The sequence below is a fragment of the Martes martes genome (assembly GCF_963455335.1).
Source record: "Martes martes genome assembly, chromosome: 13".
NCBI classification, from domain to species: Eukaryota; Metazoa; Chordata; class Mammalia; order Carnivora; family Mustelidae; genus Martes; species Martes martes.
The window spans coordinates 87,435,905-87,453,701 of record NC_137901.1 but is presented as its reverse complement, the minus strand read 5'-3'; the positions used below and the strand labels follow the sequence as shown (position 1 = coordinate 87,453,701).

Below are 17,797 nucleotides of genomic sequence, written 5' to 3'. Positions count from 1 at the left end.
CTCACAAAAATAACTGCAGTAAGAGACGCTAAAATCAAAGTGGGATAAAATGTGAAAGAAAGGAGACACTCATCACAGATGTTTAATGAAGTGATCACTGACCCAGATTCACACCCTAGCCCTTCTTCTTACTAGATGTGTGTGTGGCCTTAGGCAAGACACCTATCCTCCCAACAGTCTGTGTCTGAAAGATGGGGATGAGATTGTAAAGAGTGTAACATGAGGCTGGTGCAGAGTAAGCTCCCATATGTGATGGATTTTAAATATATATATCTAGAGCCAAGAATGAGACAATGCAAACATAAGTACCTATATACTTGCTGCATTTAGGCTACAGATTGGGTTGAGTTTCCCAGCAGCCAAGGAGAAAAGGGAAAGCTATGAAGTCAACAATTCATAGTACCCACACCATTTAAAAACAAAGCAAAAAAATGGCAGACAAAAAAGAAAACTTTTTCAGGAGACTAGGATCAGAAGGGATGCTAGAGAAATTTCTTCTGGGGTTCTTCACAAAGAAGGGGTTGCATGATGAAATGAATACCACCCTCGACAATATGGAGGTTAAGAGTTCCAGTGTGATGGTCCCATCACATTGACTTAGGGTCATTCTAGGAAACCAGACTAGGAATTCCTAGAATGATCCTTAGTCAGTGTGATGAATCTCAGGCAGGGAGCTTTGAGCTGGTCTAGCTGAGGTGCTGAGCTGTGGGCTGAGAACTCTAGAAGGGACAGGAGACCCTTGCCTGTTGAGAGGTTGGCCCACGTAATAGACATTCAACACATATGTGATGCCCATGCCAGCCGGGGATTTGCTGTAGACCATCAGGGAGAGTAATCGGGTCATATGTCGTTCAGTTCAGCCTCTCTCAGTACAGGGGAGGGCATCACCTAGGATTTGGGGAATACTGAGTGACAGGATGTATGTCTTTAGGATGCTGATGTGGGGAGAGAAATCATTTCCTTTTCGGAATGCTGAGGGGCCTAATAAGAATGAGAGCCAAATGGGAAAGTCACCCTTCCATCCTGGGAGCACCAGGATTACTGTCCAGATGATTTCCGCTCTGCATTTTGTGACTCCCTTTTTAACGATTCATATATGTAAATTATGTTAATCTATGCACCCAATCTTTAAAACAGGCAACAAGATTAACTCACTTCAAGATGAGCTTCGTCAAGACCTCATAAATTTTACGTTCCCAGTATTCGTAATAGGAGCCCAGCTTGGGAGCCTTGCCCGTGTTGGTATGGATGACCAGACCCTCGACTTTGGTCAGTAGAGGCCCAATGGCAAGATACCACCTGACCATGTGATCCACATCTTTGGCCCTTTCCCTTTCGATGTGCTCAAAGAACTCCTTCACGCCTGTAGAGGAAGACATCGGTCACCATTCTTCGTGAGTGCAGGAAAGGACATTACGCACAAAGCCACCCAAACGTTAGCTGTGTCTCTTAGAAACCAGGGAGGGAGACAAACCACAAGAGACTCTTAATCTCAGGGAACAAACTGAGGGTTGCTGGAGAGGAGGGGGCTGGGAGGGATGGGGTGGCTGGGGGATGGACACTGGCGGGGAGGTGCAGTATGTGCTACGGTGAGTGTTGTGAATTCTGTAAGCCTGATGAGTCACAGACCTGTACCCCTGAAACAAATAATACATTATATGTTAATTTAAAAAAAATACAAAACCAGCCTCTAACCTAGATTGAAAGAAGAAAATAAGTCAATACCAAAAGTTAAGACACGCCCTAATCAAAAAATAAATGACAACTCAGGAATGCCCACCGTGCCTGCCAAAGCATACCCCATACAAAAGAGGGCTTTTAGATCTTTGCACAATCTTGCTTTTCTTAAATTGCTTTTTGACTAGTCTAAGGCCATGTAAAAGACCTTGTTTAAACAAGTAGATGTGAGCCCATAAGAACACACTCTCCTTTACTGTTACAAAGTTATTGACAAAAATACTACTGATTGTCACAGACTTCAGAATTTGAAAACTGTCAAAGCAATATAGAAAACATGGCAAAAAGCAAGAATTACTCATGATCCTTTCAAGTAAGTGACTGAGACCTTTGGGAATAGTTTTGTTCCATTCGTGGAACAAGTGTGTGTGTGTGTGTGTGTGTGTGAGCACGTGTGCAATCATAACCAATAGAGTTTTTTTCTTTATTTCTTCTGTTATCAGAGACACAAGAAATCATATCTACCTGGGAGATCTTCCTCATTTTTGGGTGCCGGATATTTAAAGAGGTTTATAGACTCTATTAACGTAAGCCTGTTAGAAATGTCATCTGCATTCTTATGAATCTGGTGGACAAGGGACTCAAATTTCCCAATGGCCTGTTTGCACCGAGTTATGTAGTCAGCAATACCTTTGGGAGAAAAAGAGAAAGAGAAAGGAGAAAAAAAAAAAAGATATTTCGCTTTCAAACTCTTTCTTTCCGTACCCTGCCCACCAAAATCTGGGAGGTTAATACTGGCATCCTGTCACAGGAAAGACCCTCCTCATCTCATCCCCTTGGGTCTTGGTGGTGGCAAACATCCCCTTAGCACTCTTAGGGATGAGGACAAGGAGCCCTGTTCTCAGAATCTACCTGGGACGCCTGGGGTGCTCAGTCGGTGAAGCTTCACCTTTGGCTCAGGTCATGATCTCAGGGTCCTGGGATCGAGCCCCGTATTGGGCTCCCTGCTCAGCGGGGAGACTGTTTCTTCCTCTATCCCTCCCCACTGCTGTGTGCTCTCTCTCTCTCACCTCTCAAATAACTAAAATATTTTTAAAAAGAATCAATCAAATGATACATTTTCTCGGTTCAGATTTTAGCTAATCATCATCTAGAGCAGGAGATGTAGTGGGGAAAAAGAGAAGGTCCAATTCCGTTGTCTTCCCACTGCTGTGGAAACACGAATCCTCCACTCTACCCTACCCTGCCTCCAGTCTCCTGTGGCCTGTTGCTTGGGAAAGTATCCAGCAATGACATGAATAGTAAACCTGGATTAAGCACATATAATTGGTCAGGCAGTGGTGTAAGCATGTCACTGCCATCAAGTTTTTACAAAAATCCCGTGAACTGGATACTAAGATGATGATGACCTTACAGATGAGGACACTGGGCCTCCACAAAGTTGAGTCACAAGGGTAGAGCTGGACTTTTAACCCAGGGGGTTTAACTTGGCAACCCAAGTCCAAATATGCACGTTCTCCATTCAAAGAAGGGAAGAAGAGAAGGAAATGACAAGGAGAAGAGGGGGGAATATTTGAAAAGAAGGAAAAAAAAAGAAGGGCAAAAATGCCTTGCTTATTTAAAAAAGCTAAGGGCACATGTTGTAATGAGCAATGGGTGTTATACCCAAATAATGAATCATGGAACACTACATCAAAAACTGTACTGTATGGTGTATGTACTGTATGGTGACTAACATAATAAAAAATAAACAAACAAAGATAAAATTAAATTAAAAAGGAAAGGGAGGGGCGCCTGGGTGGCTCAGTGGGTTAAGCCTCTGCTTTTGGCTCAGGTCATGATCTCAGGGTCCTGGGATCAAGTCCCGCATCGGGCTCTCTGCTCAGCAGGGAGCCTGTTCTTCCCCTCTCTCTCTGCCTGCCTCTCTGCCTACTTGTGATCTCTCTCTGTCAAATAAATAAATAAAATCTTTAAAAAAAAAAAAAAAAAAAAGGAAAGGGAGGACGCCTGGGTGGCTCAGTCAGTTAAGCACCTGCCTTCAGCTCAGGTCATGAACCCAGGGTCCTGAGATCGAGACCCACATCGGGCTCTCTGCTTGTGGAGAGACTGTTTCTCCCTTTCCCTCTGCTGCTGCCCCTGCTTGCGTGCATGCTCACTCTCTCTGTCAAATAAATAAATAAAATCTTTAGAAAAATTAAAATTAAAAAGTAAAGGGAGCTTCTACTTCTAAGAAGAGGGAGTAGATGTGTTTTCCCCTTATTCCTACTACTAAACACAGTTAGGAACCCTGCACATTATCTATAAAACAAATATAAGACTAAAAGATGGAGAGAAGCCAACCAGCTAGGGACCTTGGGACCAGAAGAATGAGTTCCTTTTCCTTCTATATCTCAGACTTAGAGATTAAGAAACTGGCAACCCTGGGGTAGGGAGAGGGTGGTTGGGTTATGGACACTGGGGAGGGTATGTGCTTTGGTGAGTGCTGTGAAGCGTGTAAGCCTGATGATTCACAGACCTGTACCCCTGGGGCAAATAATACATTATATGTTAATAAAAATAATTTTTAAAAAAAAGAAAGAAACTGGCAACCCATAAATGCTAAAGCCCCAAAAAGCCTGTTCTGTCTAGCCAAAGGAAAGGGACATCCTGACAAGACAGAAAATTTTACAAAGTAACTGCTCTACTCTAGCCAAACACCACAGAAAAAACTGTGACCTCACCCAAACCCTTGCCAATAAGGACCAGTTGGGGGACCTAGATGTCCACCTTCATACTACTGTGATGAGGCACCCTGATCTCTCTACCCCTCATGACTGCCATGGTAGTATCAGAGAAGGCCATGGAGGTAGAAGGGACCACGTACAAAAAATTAATTGTATCTCTATAAACTAACAATGAACAAGTAGACACCAAAATTAAAAACACAATATCATTTACAACCACTCATCAAAAGATTAAATACTTCAGCATAAATCTTACAAAACATGTACAAAACTTGTATGTTGAAAACTAAACAGTGCTAATGAAAGAAATAAAAAATCTAAATAAATGGAAAGATATACCATGTTCATGGATTGCAAAGCTCAACAGAGTTCAGATATCAATTTTCCTTAAATTGATATACAGAGCTAACATAATTCCCATCAAAATCCCAGTAAGTATTTTTTGGTAGATATAGACAAGATTATTCTAAAATTTATATGGAAAATCAAAGGAACTGGAAAATCAAAGGAACTTACCATATATCTACAGTAATCAAGACTGTGATACTGGCAGAGGAAGAGACACATAGATCAATGGGAAAGAATAAAGAACCCAGAAAGAGACCCATACAAATATGCCCATCTAGTTTTCTACAAAGATGCAAATTCAATTTAATGGAAAAAGTTAACCTTCTCAATTAATGATTAGACATCCATCATCAAGAAGTAGGAGGAGGAGGGGCGCCTAGGTGGCTCAGTGGGTTAAAGCCTCTGCCTTTGGCTCAGGTCATGATCTCAGGGTCCTGGGATCCAGCCCCACATCGGGCTCTCTGTTCAGCGGACAGCCTGCTTCCTCCTCTCTCTCTGCCTGCCTCTCTGCCTACTTGTGATCTCTGTCAAATAAATAAATAAAATCTTCAAAAAAAAAAAAAAAAGGAGGAGAAGGAGGAAGAAGGAAGAGAAATAAATTTCAACTATAGTCTCACACTTTGAACAAAAAAAATAACCAAGACTGATCAGAAACTTAACTGTAAAATACAAAATTATAACATATTTAGGAAAAAATAGGAGAAAGTCTTTGGGATGTATATCAGGCAAAAAGAATCCTTAGACTTGACACCAAAAGCATGATCCGTAAAAGGGAAACTTGATAAATTGGGATTCTCAAAATTTTAAACTTTCAGTCTATAAAAGACGCTATTAGGACAATGAAAACACAAGTTATGGAGTGGGAAAAAATATTGGCAAACCACATATCCAGCAAGGGACTAGTATATAAATACATAAAGAACTCTCAAAACTCACAATGAAAAAGCAAACAGTATCATCAGAAGACATAGAACGACATTTCACTGAAGAAGATACCCGGATGGCAAACAAGCACATGAAACAATGCTCAACATCATTAACCAATCCAGAAGTGCAAATCAAAACCATAATGAGACCATTACACAGCTATACAATGATTATAATTTAAAAAACAGTGACAATACCAAAATGCTGGCCAAGACCCAGAAAAAAATGGAACATACATTGTTGATGGAAATGCAAAATGGTACAGCCACTCTGGAAAACACCACGGCAATTAATAACGACAGTAATAATAATAAAGACTAAACATGCAAGCAGCATAGGACCCAGAAATTGCACTCCTGAGCATTTGTCCCAGAGAAATAAAACTCATGTTCATGTAAAGCCTCACACACAAATATTTTTCTAGCAAAAATGTTTATAGCCAAACCTGGAAATGACCCAGGTGTCCTTCAACAGGTGAATGGCTAAATTAGGGCACATTGAGACCATGGGATTTCAGCCGCCGAAGAAACACACTACTGGTACATGTAACAACCTGGACAACCTTCCAGGGAATGATGCTAACAGAGAAAAGCCAACCCAAAAAAGTTACATGCAATTTCATTTATGTAACACTCTTGAAATGACAAAATGATGGACATGGAGAGTAGATTCGTGGTTGCAGGAGTTGGGGCTGGGAAAGAGTGTGAAGTGCATAGGACTTTAAAATGGCAACATGAGGGGCGCCTGGGTGGCTCAGTGGGTTAAGCCTCTGCCTTCGGCTCGGGTCATGATCTCAGGGTCCTGGGATTGAGCCCTGCATCGGGCTGTCTGCTCAGTGGGGAGCCTGCTTCCCCTGCCTCTCTCTCTGCCTGCTTGTGATCTCTGTCCGCCAAATAGATAAATAAATCTTTTTAAAAAGGGGGGAGGGGGCAACATGAGTTCTCACTACAGTGTGGAAACACGCCACACCTCGCCTGTATCAGTGTCAACAGGTGTGGAGTGTGAGCTCTACAACAGTTTTGGAAGAAGCTACCATGGGGAGAGCACTGAGTAAAACATCCACAGCACGTCTCTGTATTAATTCTTACACCTGGACGTGAATCCACAAATTATTTCAAAATCAGAATTTCAGTATTAGCAAAAGATAGAAAGATATTGGGAAAAAAAATAAAAGTCACTTTATTTTTGGAGGAAAAAAGTATCGGGTCAGCAGATTGTCCAAATGGCATCCCATCCCATTTTCAGTCCCAACTAAAGCCTTGAGATTCAGTCTAAGTTCCACCAAGTATAAATTATTAATGTTCGAAACTCAGGTGTGTCAGCAACATCTACGTACACACAAGAAGTATAATTCAACGAAACGATCTTAAAGAAATCATTTTTGCATCCCGAAGTCTACGAGGTAATAAACAGGTAGATGAATTGTGTTACCTAGTGAGCTCCAATTTAGTCTCTTATATCCAGACCTAAACACTCTCATTAATTCCTGGGAATGATCGTCGAGAAGGAGAGACTCTGCCTCATTTAACGTTCCTATGAGCATGTGATGGTGGTCCAGCATACGCTGTATTCCTTCCGTGTACCTGTGTGTCACAGGAAAGTCACTGGTACGAGCATATACAATGGAGCTCATAAAAACCGTAACATTTTAAATAGGTCACAAAACACCATTAACTAGGCTAACGCTTTGCCTTCTTTTCCTTTTTTTTTTTTTTTTTAAGCAGACTCCCCGGCCAGCATGGAGCCCAACGTGGGGCTCAAACTCACAACCTTGTGATGGAGACCTGAGCCGAGACGACGAGTCAGACACTTAACCAACAGAGCCACCCAAGCGCCCCTAGGCTAAAGCTTTGATTGAGAGATGTGCAGGAATTGAACACAATGCTGGTGTTCCCACTAACTTTCTTTTCTGGAAAATATTGGTTATTTTTCATTAGAAGCTGTTATTTATGTTAACATGAAATGGGTTTGTTATCGTTACTTTTAGAGGAATGGATGAATACACAGTTTAAAGATTGCTTAGTTTTCATTTCTAATCCTGGTGGCAATAAAATGCAGAAAGCAGAAAGCAGGAGAGGGTGAGTTTTGCATAAATTTTTAAGAATGTCTAAAGGGGTCCCGAGATCAAGAAGCTTACTATTGATTTAAGAGAAGAATCTTTTTTACCTAAGAAATTTGTCCTCCTGGAGAGCAACATTTCTTGCTAATTCAGGGACAGAGAATCCTAGCTGTTCCAAGTACTTTGTTTCGTTAATAATCTCCTTGAGAGCCGGTGAAAAATTAATGGCAAACATGGCCCCCTTTTCCAAGTTGGCCGTCTCGTCGGCAACGGAAGAAGTCTGTGGAAGAGAGGTCTCACGAGCATGGCGAGGGCGGTCCGAGAAGTAGCCCGCACAACCCAGGGCACACGTACATTTGGAGAGAGATCGGCAAAGGGCCCTGGATGGGGCCAGACCGGGGAGCTGGCTGGAGCCAGCTCAGATACATGTTTTGTTCAGCGAACAGTGTTTAAAGAATTTGATTTAGTGGCTCACTTTCCCAGACTGGTCAATTGCATGTAAATATCCAGAATCCTGGCTTCCCTGCCGGCCACATCTGGGGCTCTGCACTCGGTTCGGTCCCTGCTGCAGGATGTCGCAGACCACAGTCCTAAAGCCGCCTCGCCCAGGTCTCTCCTGCCCTCCCCCACCCCCAGCCCCGCCACGAGGATTTCTTACTGAGCACCTGCCGTCCATCAGAGGCTCTGTAGAGCTCAAGTGCCGTGGACAAGGGCGAATCACGGGAAATGGCCTTTTTCTGCAGGTCAACGGACAGCTACTTCGTACAGAGTCTGACTAGTGCTTTGTGTGTTGGTGTCACCTGATCAGACTCATTTTACAAATGGGGAAACTGAGGCACGGAGTTAAGCCGCTCGCCCACAGAGTGAGCAGCGCTGCCGGATTCCGGCGCATTTCCTAGCCATGACATGATGCTGCCTCCGTCTCCTCCCCTAGCAGCCTGGGCCCTTCTTTGCCTTTGATTTTGGAAATACCTGTCCACACACCAAACCTCAAGAAAATAGCAGACGCCATCATCTGCCCCCACCGCCCTAAACTGGGCAAGGATCTGGAAATACGCACCTTAGTGAGCAGATTCTTCTTCATAAGAGTCGGCAGGACCAGCTCCGTGGTCCCTCTCCACTGCTCGTACTTCCTGTCCTCGTAGTCCTTCATGGTCCTCCCCACTTCCAAGTACTTCTGTTTTACCTGTCAAGGAACTCAGGCAACTGTCAGTTTGCCCTTGGAAATAACACTCCTCTCTCTCTCTCTCTCTCCCCCCCTCCCTTTAAAAAAAAAAAAAAGTCATCTGTGAGCACATTTTGCAAAAGGAAGCATAGAAATTTTCACAAATTTTGGAGGGTGTGTTTAAGACGAGACGGCTTGAAATCCACACCAGCTAGCAGAGATCGGCAGACTCCGGCCCGTGGGCTGCCTTTGGTGCAGCCCGAGAGCAAAGAACAGCTTTTACATTTTTAAAGGATTAGCAGGAACCCAGAAAGAACGACAGTGCTTTGTAACGTGTGAAAAGCACAGGAAATTAGAGTTTTGGCGATGGTACGCCAAGTTTTGTAAGAACGCAGCCATGCCTGTTCCTTGTCCCCCTCTCTGTGGCTGCTTTCTTGCTACACCACGGCAGGGTACGACCTGCAAATGCCTAAAACATTTACTCTCCCAACCTTTGAACAAATGGTTTGTCAACTCTGGTGATGGAACGTACAAACGCCCACGGGTGGGGGTGGGACAGTATTGTCAGAAAGATGGTCCCCCTCCAGAAAAGCTGGAGATCAAGTTCAGGGAGAAGCCCATGTGACTGGTGACCTAGAAGATGCCGTACAGATTAAGACACCAAAGACACAAAGGGCTGGTATCCAAGATCTATAAAGAACTCCTCAAACACAACACCCAAAAAACAGATGATCACGTCCAAAAACGGGTAGGAGACAGGAGCAGACACTTCTCTAAAGAAGACACACAAATAGCTAACAGACACATGGAAAAATGTTCATCATCATTAGCCATCGGGGAGATTCAAATCAAAACCACACTGAGATACCACCAGTCAGAAAGGCCAAAATTAACAAGACAGGAAACAATGTGTGTTGGCGAGGATGTGGAGAAAGGGGAACCCTTTAACACTGTCGGTGGGAATGCAAGTTGGTGCAGCCACTTTGGAGAACAGTGTGGAGATTCCTCAAGAAATTAAAAATAGAGCTTCCCTATGACCCTGCAACTGCACTACTGGGTATTTACCCAAAGATACAGATGTAGTGAAAAGAAGGGCCACCTGTACCCCAATGTTCATAGCAGCAATGGCCACAGTCGCCAAACTGTGGAAAAAACCAAGATGCCCTTCAACAGACGAATGGATAAGGAAGATGTGGTCCATATGCACTATGGAGTATGATGCCTCCATCAGAAAGGATGAAAACCCAACTTTTGTATCAACGTGGACGGGACTGGAGGAGGTTAAGCTGAGTGAAATAAGTCAAGCAAAGAGAGTCAGTTATCATGCGGTTTCACTTATTTGTGGAGCATAAGGAATAACACGGAGGACATTAGAAGGAAAGGAAAAGTGAACTGGGGGAAATCGGAGGGGGAGACGAACCACGAGAGACTGTGGACTCTGAGAAACAAACGGAGGGTTTTGAAGGGGAGAGGGTGGTGGAATGGGGATGGGCGAGCCTGGTGGTGGGTATTAAGGAGGGCACGGATTGCCCGGAGCACTGGGTGTGGTGCATAAACAATGAATCTTGGAACACTGAAAAAATAAATTTAAAAAAATAATAAGATGCCAAAGATAAAGAACACAAAAGGTAGTTTTAAACCTGAGCCTGAAATCAGGCACCACAGGAAAGACCTTCTAAGTGGGAGGCTTGGAGGTGCCCCTCCCGCGGGCAGCCCTCCCTCGTCTGAAATACGCGAGGGGACGACCCCAGCCAAAGCGACGCACCTCCCTTCCTCGCTCACTGTCCAGGATCTCCTCCACCTCCTGGAACCTGAGGATGGTGTGCTTGATCCGAAAGAACAGGGACCGTTCCCAGTAGATCGCACCTGCTACTGGAGGGTGATTCTTGTACAGCGGGGGGTTGTCCAGGTTCTGAACAAAGAGCTTATTAACGATGTCGATCTGAAAAGCAATCAGAGGCACTTTGTCCGTGGTACGCCTCGGCACGCGCGCCAGGAAGACTGAACTGGGTCCTGAAACCAACAAGCGCTGGAGTGTCAGACATCGAATGAGATACAGAATCATGCTTTTGGCTGCTTATTATTTACTCTTTTGTCTTACAACCCAGCAGATTTTTTCCTTTGGATTAACACAGGCAGTGCTCCAAATTGCCTTATGACTGCAGACCACGAACAATCATGTCACTGACTTGATATATTTTTTTTAAAGATTTTATTTATTTATTTGACAGACAAATCACAAGTAGGCAGAGAGGCAGGCAGAGAGGGGGGGGGAAGCAGGCTCTCCCCGCTGAGCAGAGAGTCCGACGCGGAGCTCGATCCCAGGACCCTGAGATCATGACTTGAGCTAAAGGCAGAGGCTTTAACCCACTGAGCCACCCAGGCGCCCCAGATATTCTAAGATCTGTTCTAGGCAGAACCAGTGGTCAGGCCTACATTGTGTGTGTGTGCGCGTGTACACATGCATGTGTACACCCAGGCACACACACGCCACTGAGATTTTATAATTATTTGATTTTTTAAATTATGGTAAAATACATATAACGTAAAATTTACCATCTTTCGGGGCGCCTGGGTGGCTCAGTGGGTTAAGCCTCTGCCTTCAGCCCGGGTCATGATCCCAGGGTCCTGGGATCGAGCCCCGCATCAGGCTCTCTGCTCAGCAGGGGACCTGCTTCCCCCTCTCTCTGCCTGCCTCTCTGTCTACTTATGATCTCTCTCTGTATCAAATAAATTAAAACTTTTAAAATTTTTTTTTAAAAATTTACCATCTTTCAGTGCCTTTCGGCAGCATTAAGCACAGTCACACCTTCGTACCACCACCACCACCTGGCTCAGAACGGTTTCATCCCTCCCAAACAGAGACTCCCGTCCCCACGAAACACTGACTCCCCACCCTCCACCCCTAACCCCCGGCACTCACCCCTCTCCCTCCCGTCTCCTGAATTTGACTCCTCCATGTACCTCATGCAAGTGGAACCAAAGAGTAACTGAGCTTTTCTGACTTCAGAAATGCCTTCGGCCTCATCCCTGCGGCAGCAGGTGCCACAAGGTCCTTCCTTTTTAAGGCTGAGTCTGACTCCATTGCATGGAGAGACCACATTTTGTGTACCCATTCCTCTATCAGTAGACTCCCGGGCTGTTGGCACACTCTGGCCCGTGTGCATAGTGCCGCTGTGAACACAGGTGTGCGATACCTCTTCGAGACCCTGTCTTCGCTTGAGGGTCCATGCCCAGAAGCGGAATTGGCGCACCACATGGTCTGGACCCGCTTTTTAAAAGCAGCAGCTCCACACTCTCATGTGGGTAATTAGAGGTGGGGAGACACAATAGTAACCCCCCAGCAATGGTCCCGGTCCCCAGAATCTATGAATATCTTATATTACGTGATGAAGGGAACTCAAAGTTGCCAAGCAGCTGACCTTATAAGGGCGATGACCCCAGATTAGCTGGGTGGGCTCGAGGGAACCACAAGGGCCCTTAGGAAGAAGAAGACAAAGCAGAGCGTCAGAGCGATGGACACGGGACCGGCCATCGCTGGCTTTGAAGATGGAAGGGAGCCACGAATCTCTCAAAGCTGGGGATGGGGGCGGGGGGGGGGGTACCAAACAAGGAAATGGATTCTCCCTAGAGACTCCAGAAAGGAACCCAGCCCTGCTGACCCTTGGATTTCAACCCGATGAGACCAGGGCCGATTCCAGACCTTCAAAATCGCATGACAGGTAGCAAATCGGCGTGGTTCGAAGTCACCAAGTTTGTAGCATCTTGTTCCGGCAGCAAGAGGAAACTACACGTTTGGAGATCCCTTCACCCCTTTGTGTCACACCAACTGATTACATCACACGGTCTCATTTTATCCTCTGAATAAAATCCTTTATCCTCTGGATAAAATGATACGCAATTTTTTTTTTTTTTGGTCTGTTTCTCCCGTTAGATACTGACTTCTTCGAAGGCAGAATCTCTGTTTTGTTTCCCTCTGCACCTCTGTGCCTCACCCCACGTTTGGAATATGTGAACACCAGAGACATTCTTCTGAATTAATCTATAAATACGTACGCAGGTAGCTAAGACTGCCGCGATGATTAAAGTGATTCTTACTACTAACTCACACAGAGCCCATCACGATGGGAGCGACAGAATATGGTCCTTGACAAATCCTTACTGAATTTCTTCACCAAACAAACCCACTTTGGCTCGGTTGCCTGGGGCGTGCTGTCACATGCTTATTGGGGAAAATGCCACAGTTTCTCTGCACGTGGATGCGAGAGACAGACAAGAGCGTGATTCCATTCTCCACAGTTTGCCAAGTGCCTTCTACTGCTACGGCACCTATAGACCTAGCAATTACCTCTTTGCAATACTGCGCAAGAATATCATTGAATTTCATCATCATTTGTCGATTGATAGCTTCCCGTGAACGAATATGCTTAAATTTTAAAAGCATGTCGAATGCTGCTTCAGCTGACCGAAGCGTCTTAAAAGATTCATCAATAAAATTTTTTGCTTCTTTCTCAATAACCTGCCAATAAATAAGTAAATAAGTAAATAAATAAAAATAAAATAAAACAATCCTCATGTATGAAACAAGACAAAACCAGGGGCGCCTGGGTAGCTCAGTGGGTTAAGCGTCTGCCTTCGGCTCAGGTCATGATCTCAGGGTCCTGGGATCGAGCCCCACATCGGGCTCTCTGCTCAGCAGGGAGCCTGCCTCCCCCTGTCTCTCTGCCTGCCTCTCTGCCTACCTGTGATCTCTGTCAAATAAATAGATAAAATCTTAAAAAAAAAAAAAAAAAGAAAGAAAGAAACAAGACAAAACCAGAGGGAGACAAACCATAAGAGACTCTTAATTTCAGGAAATAAACTGAGGGTCACTGGATGGGGAGGGGTTGGGGGATGGGATGGCTGGGGGAAGGACTTGGGGGAGGGCATGTGCTATGGTGAGCGCAGTGAATTATGCAAGACTGATGAATCACAGACCTGTACCCCGAAGCAAATAATACATTGTATGTTAGTAAAAATAAAAATAATTTTTAAAAAGTCCTCATGTCCCTGTAACTATTCTGAGAAAACAAACTGGCAAGAAATAAGCAAAAACAAATTCGTGACTTGAGATAGGTGTCCAGTGTGCTTTAGCGGAAGCTGGTGTCCAATTAAAAACAGCAGACTGGCTGCACTGGTTTTCTGCTCTCTCCCCTCATTCTGTTCAAAATGATCGAAAGGAAATGTTTTTGAGTGTTAACTCATAGAGACAAAGAAAATGGGAGAGGACACAACAGCAAGAGGAGAGAGTTCAGGAATTTTAGGCAGACGGAAGTAAACAACGTTACAGAAGGCAAAGCCTTACACCCTGATGCTGGCCACAAGGGGAGCAGGTGGGAACCGGTTTCCTCCGCATGAAACCTCCAGGAGCCTGAACATCTGGAGACACCAGACACCAGGAGGGTGAGAGGCAGACAAAGGATCCCTTCTCTACACGGCACAGCCAGGCCACTATTCTTCCTCTACACCCTCATTCTGACCTACTCCAAAAAGAGTAGCATTGGTTCTAGAAAAAATGAAGTCAGAATGACATCAGAGTTCAGGGGAGCCTGGGTGGCTCAGTCGGTTAAGCATCTGACTCTTGATTTTGGCTTAGGCCATGATCTCAGGGTCGTGAGACTGAGTCTGAAGTTAGGCTCCACACTGGGCATGAAGCCTGCTTAAGATTCTCTCTCTCTACCCCTCTCTCTGCCCCCCAACTTTACACACACACACACACACACACACACTCTCTCTCAAAAAAAAAAAAAAAATCATGTTTATAGCAGCAATGTCCACAATAGCCAAAGTATGGAAAGAACCTAGATGTCCATCAACAGATGAATGGATAAAAATATGGTATATACATATATACATGTATATATGTGTATACATATATGTGCGTGTGTGTGTGTATATATATATGCACACATAAAACCGAACACTATGCAGCCACCAAAAGAAATGAAATCTTGCCATTTGCAATGACATGGATGGAACTAGAGGGTATTATGCTGAGCAAAATAAGTCAATCAGAGAAAGGCAATTACCATATGATCTTTCTGATATGAGGAATTTGAGAGGCAAAGTTGGGGGGTTGCAGGGTAGGGAAGGAAAAAATGAAACAAGACGGGATCGGGAGGGAGACAAACCATAAGAGACTCTTAATCTCACAAAACAAACTGAAGGTTGCTGGGGGGCGGGTAGGGAGAGGGTGGTTGGGTTGTGGACATTGGGGAGAGTATGTGCTATGGTGAGTGCTGCGAAGTATGTAAGCCTGACGATTCATAGACCTGTAACCCCTGGGGCTAATAATACATTATATGTTAATAAAAAATAATTTTTAAAAAATCAGAATTCTCATAACACTGGAAGCTAGAAATCAATGAATACCCTCAAATCTCTGAAAAAAGTTATTTCAACCTTAAATTCTATAACTAATTTTATTTCAGAATTCACATATACAAAACTCAAAAAACACATGTCCCATGCAAACTTCCTTAGGAAGCTCCTAAAAAATGTGCTCCAGCATCACAAAGAGCTACGAAGAAGGAGGAAGATGCGAAATCTAGAAAACAGGATCCAACACAGATAAGTCCTAGAGTGACTGCTTTGCAGTAAGTCTGAAGAGGAAACAATCAAGACCGGAGCAAAAACAGAGAGCGCTCTGGGGCAAAGGCCTCCAGGAAAATAATAGCACTGATATTTCTTAGTATCTGGAACCCATTAGATATGTGGCAGAGATGTTACAGCAGTTGCAAAAAAATAATAATAACAAGTATGTAAATAACTAGGCAAATAAAAATAAAAGCAATGACTAACTATAGGAAAAACAAAGGGTCGTATGAGAAAGGTGGTGTGGTTACAATGGGCTTCTTGGCTCAGTAGTGAACAAGGTTGGCACAGACATAATGAGTAAACACTAACCATTAATTTAACCAAAAGTTATGAGAGAACTATGTTAGATGCCAAAGAGGCAAAGAGGGTTAGGGGCAGGAATAGGAAAGGCAAGTCTGTATCTACTCAGAAAAGGTAATAGGTGTCTAAAACCTATTAAATTTGATCAATCAGAAAGTAACCACATTGGCACGTTCTTTAGGAAACAAGAAGGTAAACAACAAAAAAATCTAGAGTTACGAAAAATGACAGCAATAAAGGGAATGGAGAGGAGTTAGCTTGGGGCTGCTTTTTCTTATTGGTAGCCTTTCAGTATCACTTGACAAAGTGACTTAATGAAATGTTCAATTTAAAAATGAATAACAGGGGCGCCTGGGTGGCTCAGTGGGTTAAAGCCCCTGCCTTCAGCTCAGGTCATGATCTCAGGGTCCTGGGTTGGAGCCCCCGCATCGGGCTCTCTGCCCAGCAGGGAGCCTGCTTCCCCCTCTTTTTCTGTGCCTGCCTGTCTGCCTACTTGCGATCTCTGCCTGCCAAATAAATAAACAAAATCTTTTAGGAAAAAAAATGGAAGTGTTCGGATAACCCAAGAAGAACTGTCTGGGGTTCTCCATATAAAAAGACACTCTGGGGTTATAAATGGGACTACCCTGATGCACTTCCCACATGAAGCTGGAAAGGAATGCACAATGAACCATCCACCATCCTATCACGCTGTGTGGAGTGAAACTATATTCTCAGGTACAGTCTCCCTTCTACGGCTCTGCCTCCTCCACACCCTAAGCTGCAACCTCCCGTATCATCTCCCCACCTCCTGCCATACCCCAGCCCAAATCAGCCCATACTGTGACCACAAGAACCTTCCTCAACCATAATTCTGATTACCTGACCCCACTGGTGAACAACCTTCAGTGGCTCCCTACTGTCTACTAAATCAAGTCTCATTCATCACCCTCCTAGGTCTTCTCCAATTATACACCCAACCCAGCTTTGTAGAAATGCTACTGTGTCCGGCTTGATTTAACCTTTTCTACCTAAGGATAGGAATGAGGACAAAGATGGTTAAGGAATGTTCACGTTTACCTTATACTCCTCCATATTGCCTTTTTGTTTGTTTGTTTACAAATAAGTATTACTTTTTGTGACTTAAAAAAAATTCTAAGCATAACTAAATAACTAATTTAACATGGGGAAAACATAGTATCTGTTTCCGAGATTAAATGGATCGATGGGTTACTTGCCAGAACTTCAATCTTGAAGTCATCCATCACGTATTTCCAATACTGGGAAGACTTGATGCTGAAAGGGTCAAAGGCCAGGTTTTCCATGGGGGTGACCAGGCTGTCCACCCTGCATAGGACATCATCAATGCGCTTGGGATCCCCCGTCACTGCCTTTAGTTCGGGACCAAATATATTGTAGAATTCCTCCATAACCTGCCCAAACAAAACATAACACAAGGAAGTTGCCTTTTGGTTTTCTCGTGAATGTTCTAACTACAAATAAATTGCATCTAGATCTGCCTGAGGGCAAGAATCAGGTCACACAGGGGTGCCTGGGTGACTTTGTCAGTTGGGCGTCTGACTCAAACTCTTGGCTCAGGTCATGATCTCAGAGTGGTGGGATCAAGTCCCAAGATGGGCTTCACACTCAGCAGGGAGTCTGCTTAAGATCTCTCCCTCTGCCTCTCCCCTGCCCACCCCCCGACTGAAAAGGCCAGGCTCTGGTACACATTTTAAGAGCCTCCTCGACTGCACTTTTCAGAGCATTTACATCAGCTGTAGCTACGTATCTGTACGACTGTTACATCTACTCTCTTTCTTCTACCAGACTGCAAGCTCCCTGAACTCACAGGCTAGGGACGTGCTTGCCAGGGCCATCTTCACAGGTGTGTCACCCAGGCAGGTCCACAGGGCTCCAAGCTCAAAAGGGCCCCGTGCTGGGCTTAAGGCTCTGCTATTACCTTCTTGAAATTCTTCATACCTT

General features: G+C 44.4%; 1 protein-coding gene across 1 annotated transcript in view; it reads right to left on the bottom strand.

The window, feature by feature from the left end:
- Positions 1-17,797, bottom strand: part of DNAH10 (dynein axonemal heavy chain 10) — a 132,296-nt gene that overhangs the window by 93,656 nt on the left and 20,843 nt on the right. Inside the window, exons 11-18 of the mRNA XM_080821641.1 lie at positions 17,053-17,247; positions 13,248-13,418; positions 10,665-10,841; positions 8,795-8,920; positions 7,842-8,014; positions 7,107-7,258; positions 2,203-2,367; positions 1,156-1,363 (exon numbers count right to left, since the gene is read on the bottom strand). Coding sequence (XP_080677767.1) covers positions 1,156-1,363; positions 2,203-2,367; positions 7,107-7,258; positions 7,842-8,014; positions 8,795-8,920; positions 10,665-10,841; positions 13,248-13,418; positions 17,053-17,247 — 1,367 coding nt within the window. The remainder of the gene's footprint in view (positions 1-1,155; positions 1,364-2,202; positions 2,368-7,106; positions 7,259-7,841; positions 8,015-8,794; positions 8,921-10,664; positions 10,842-13,247; positions 13,419-17,052; positions 17,248-17,797) is intronic.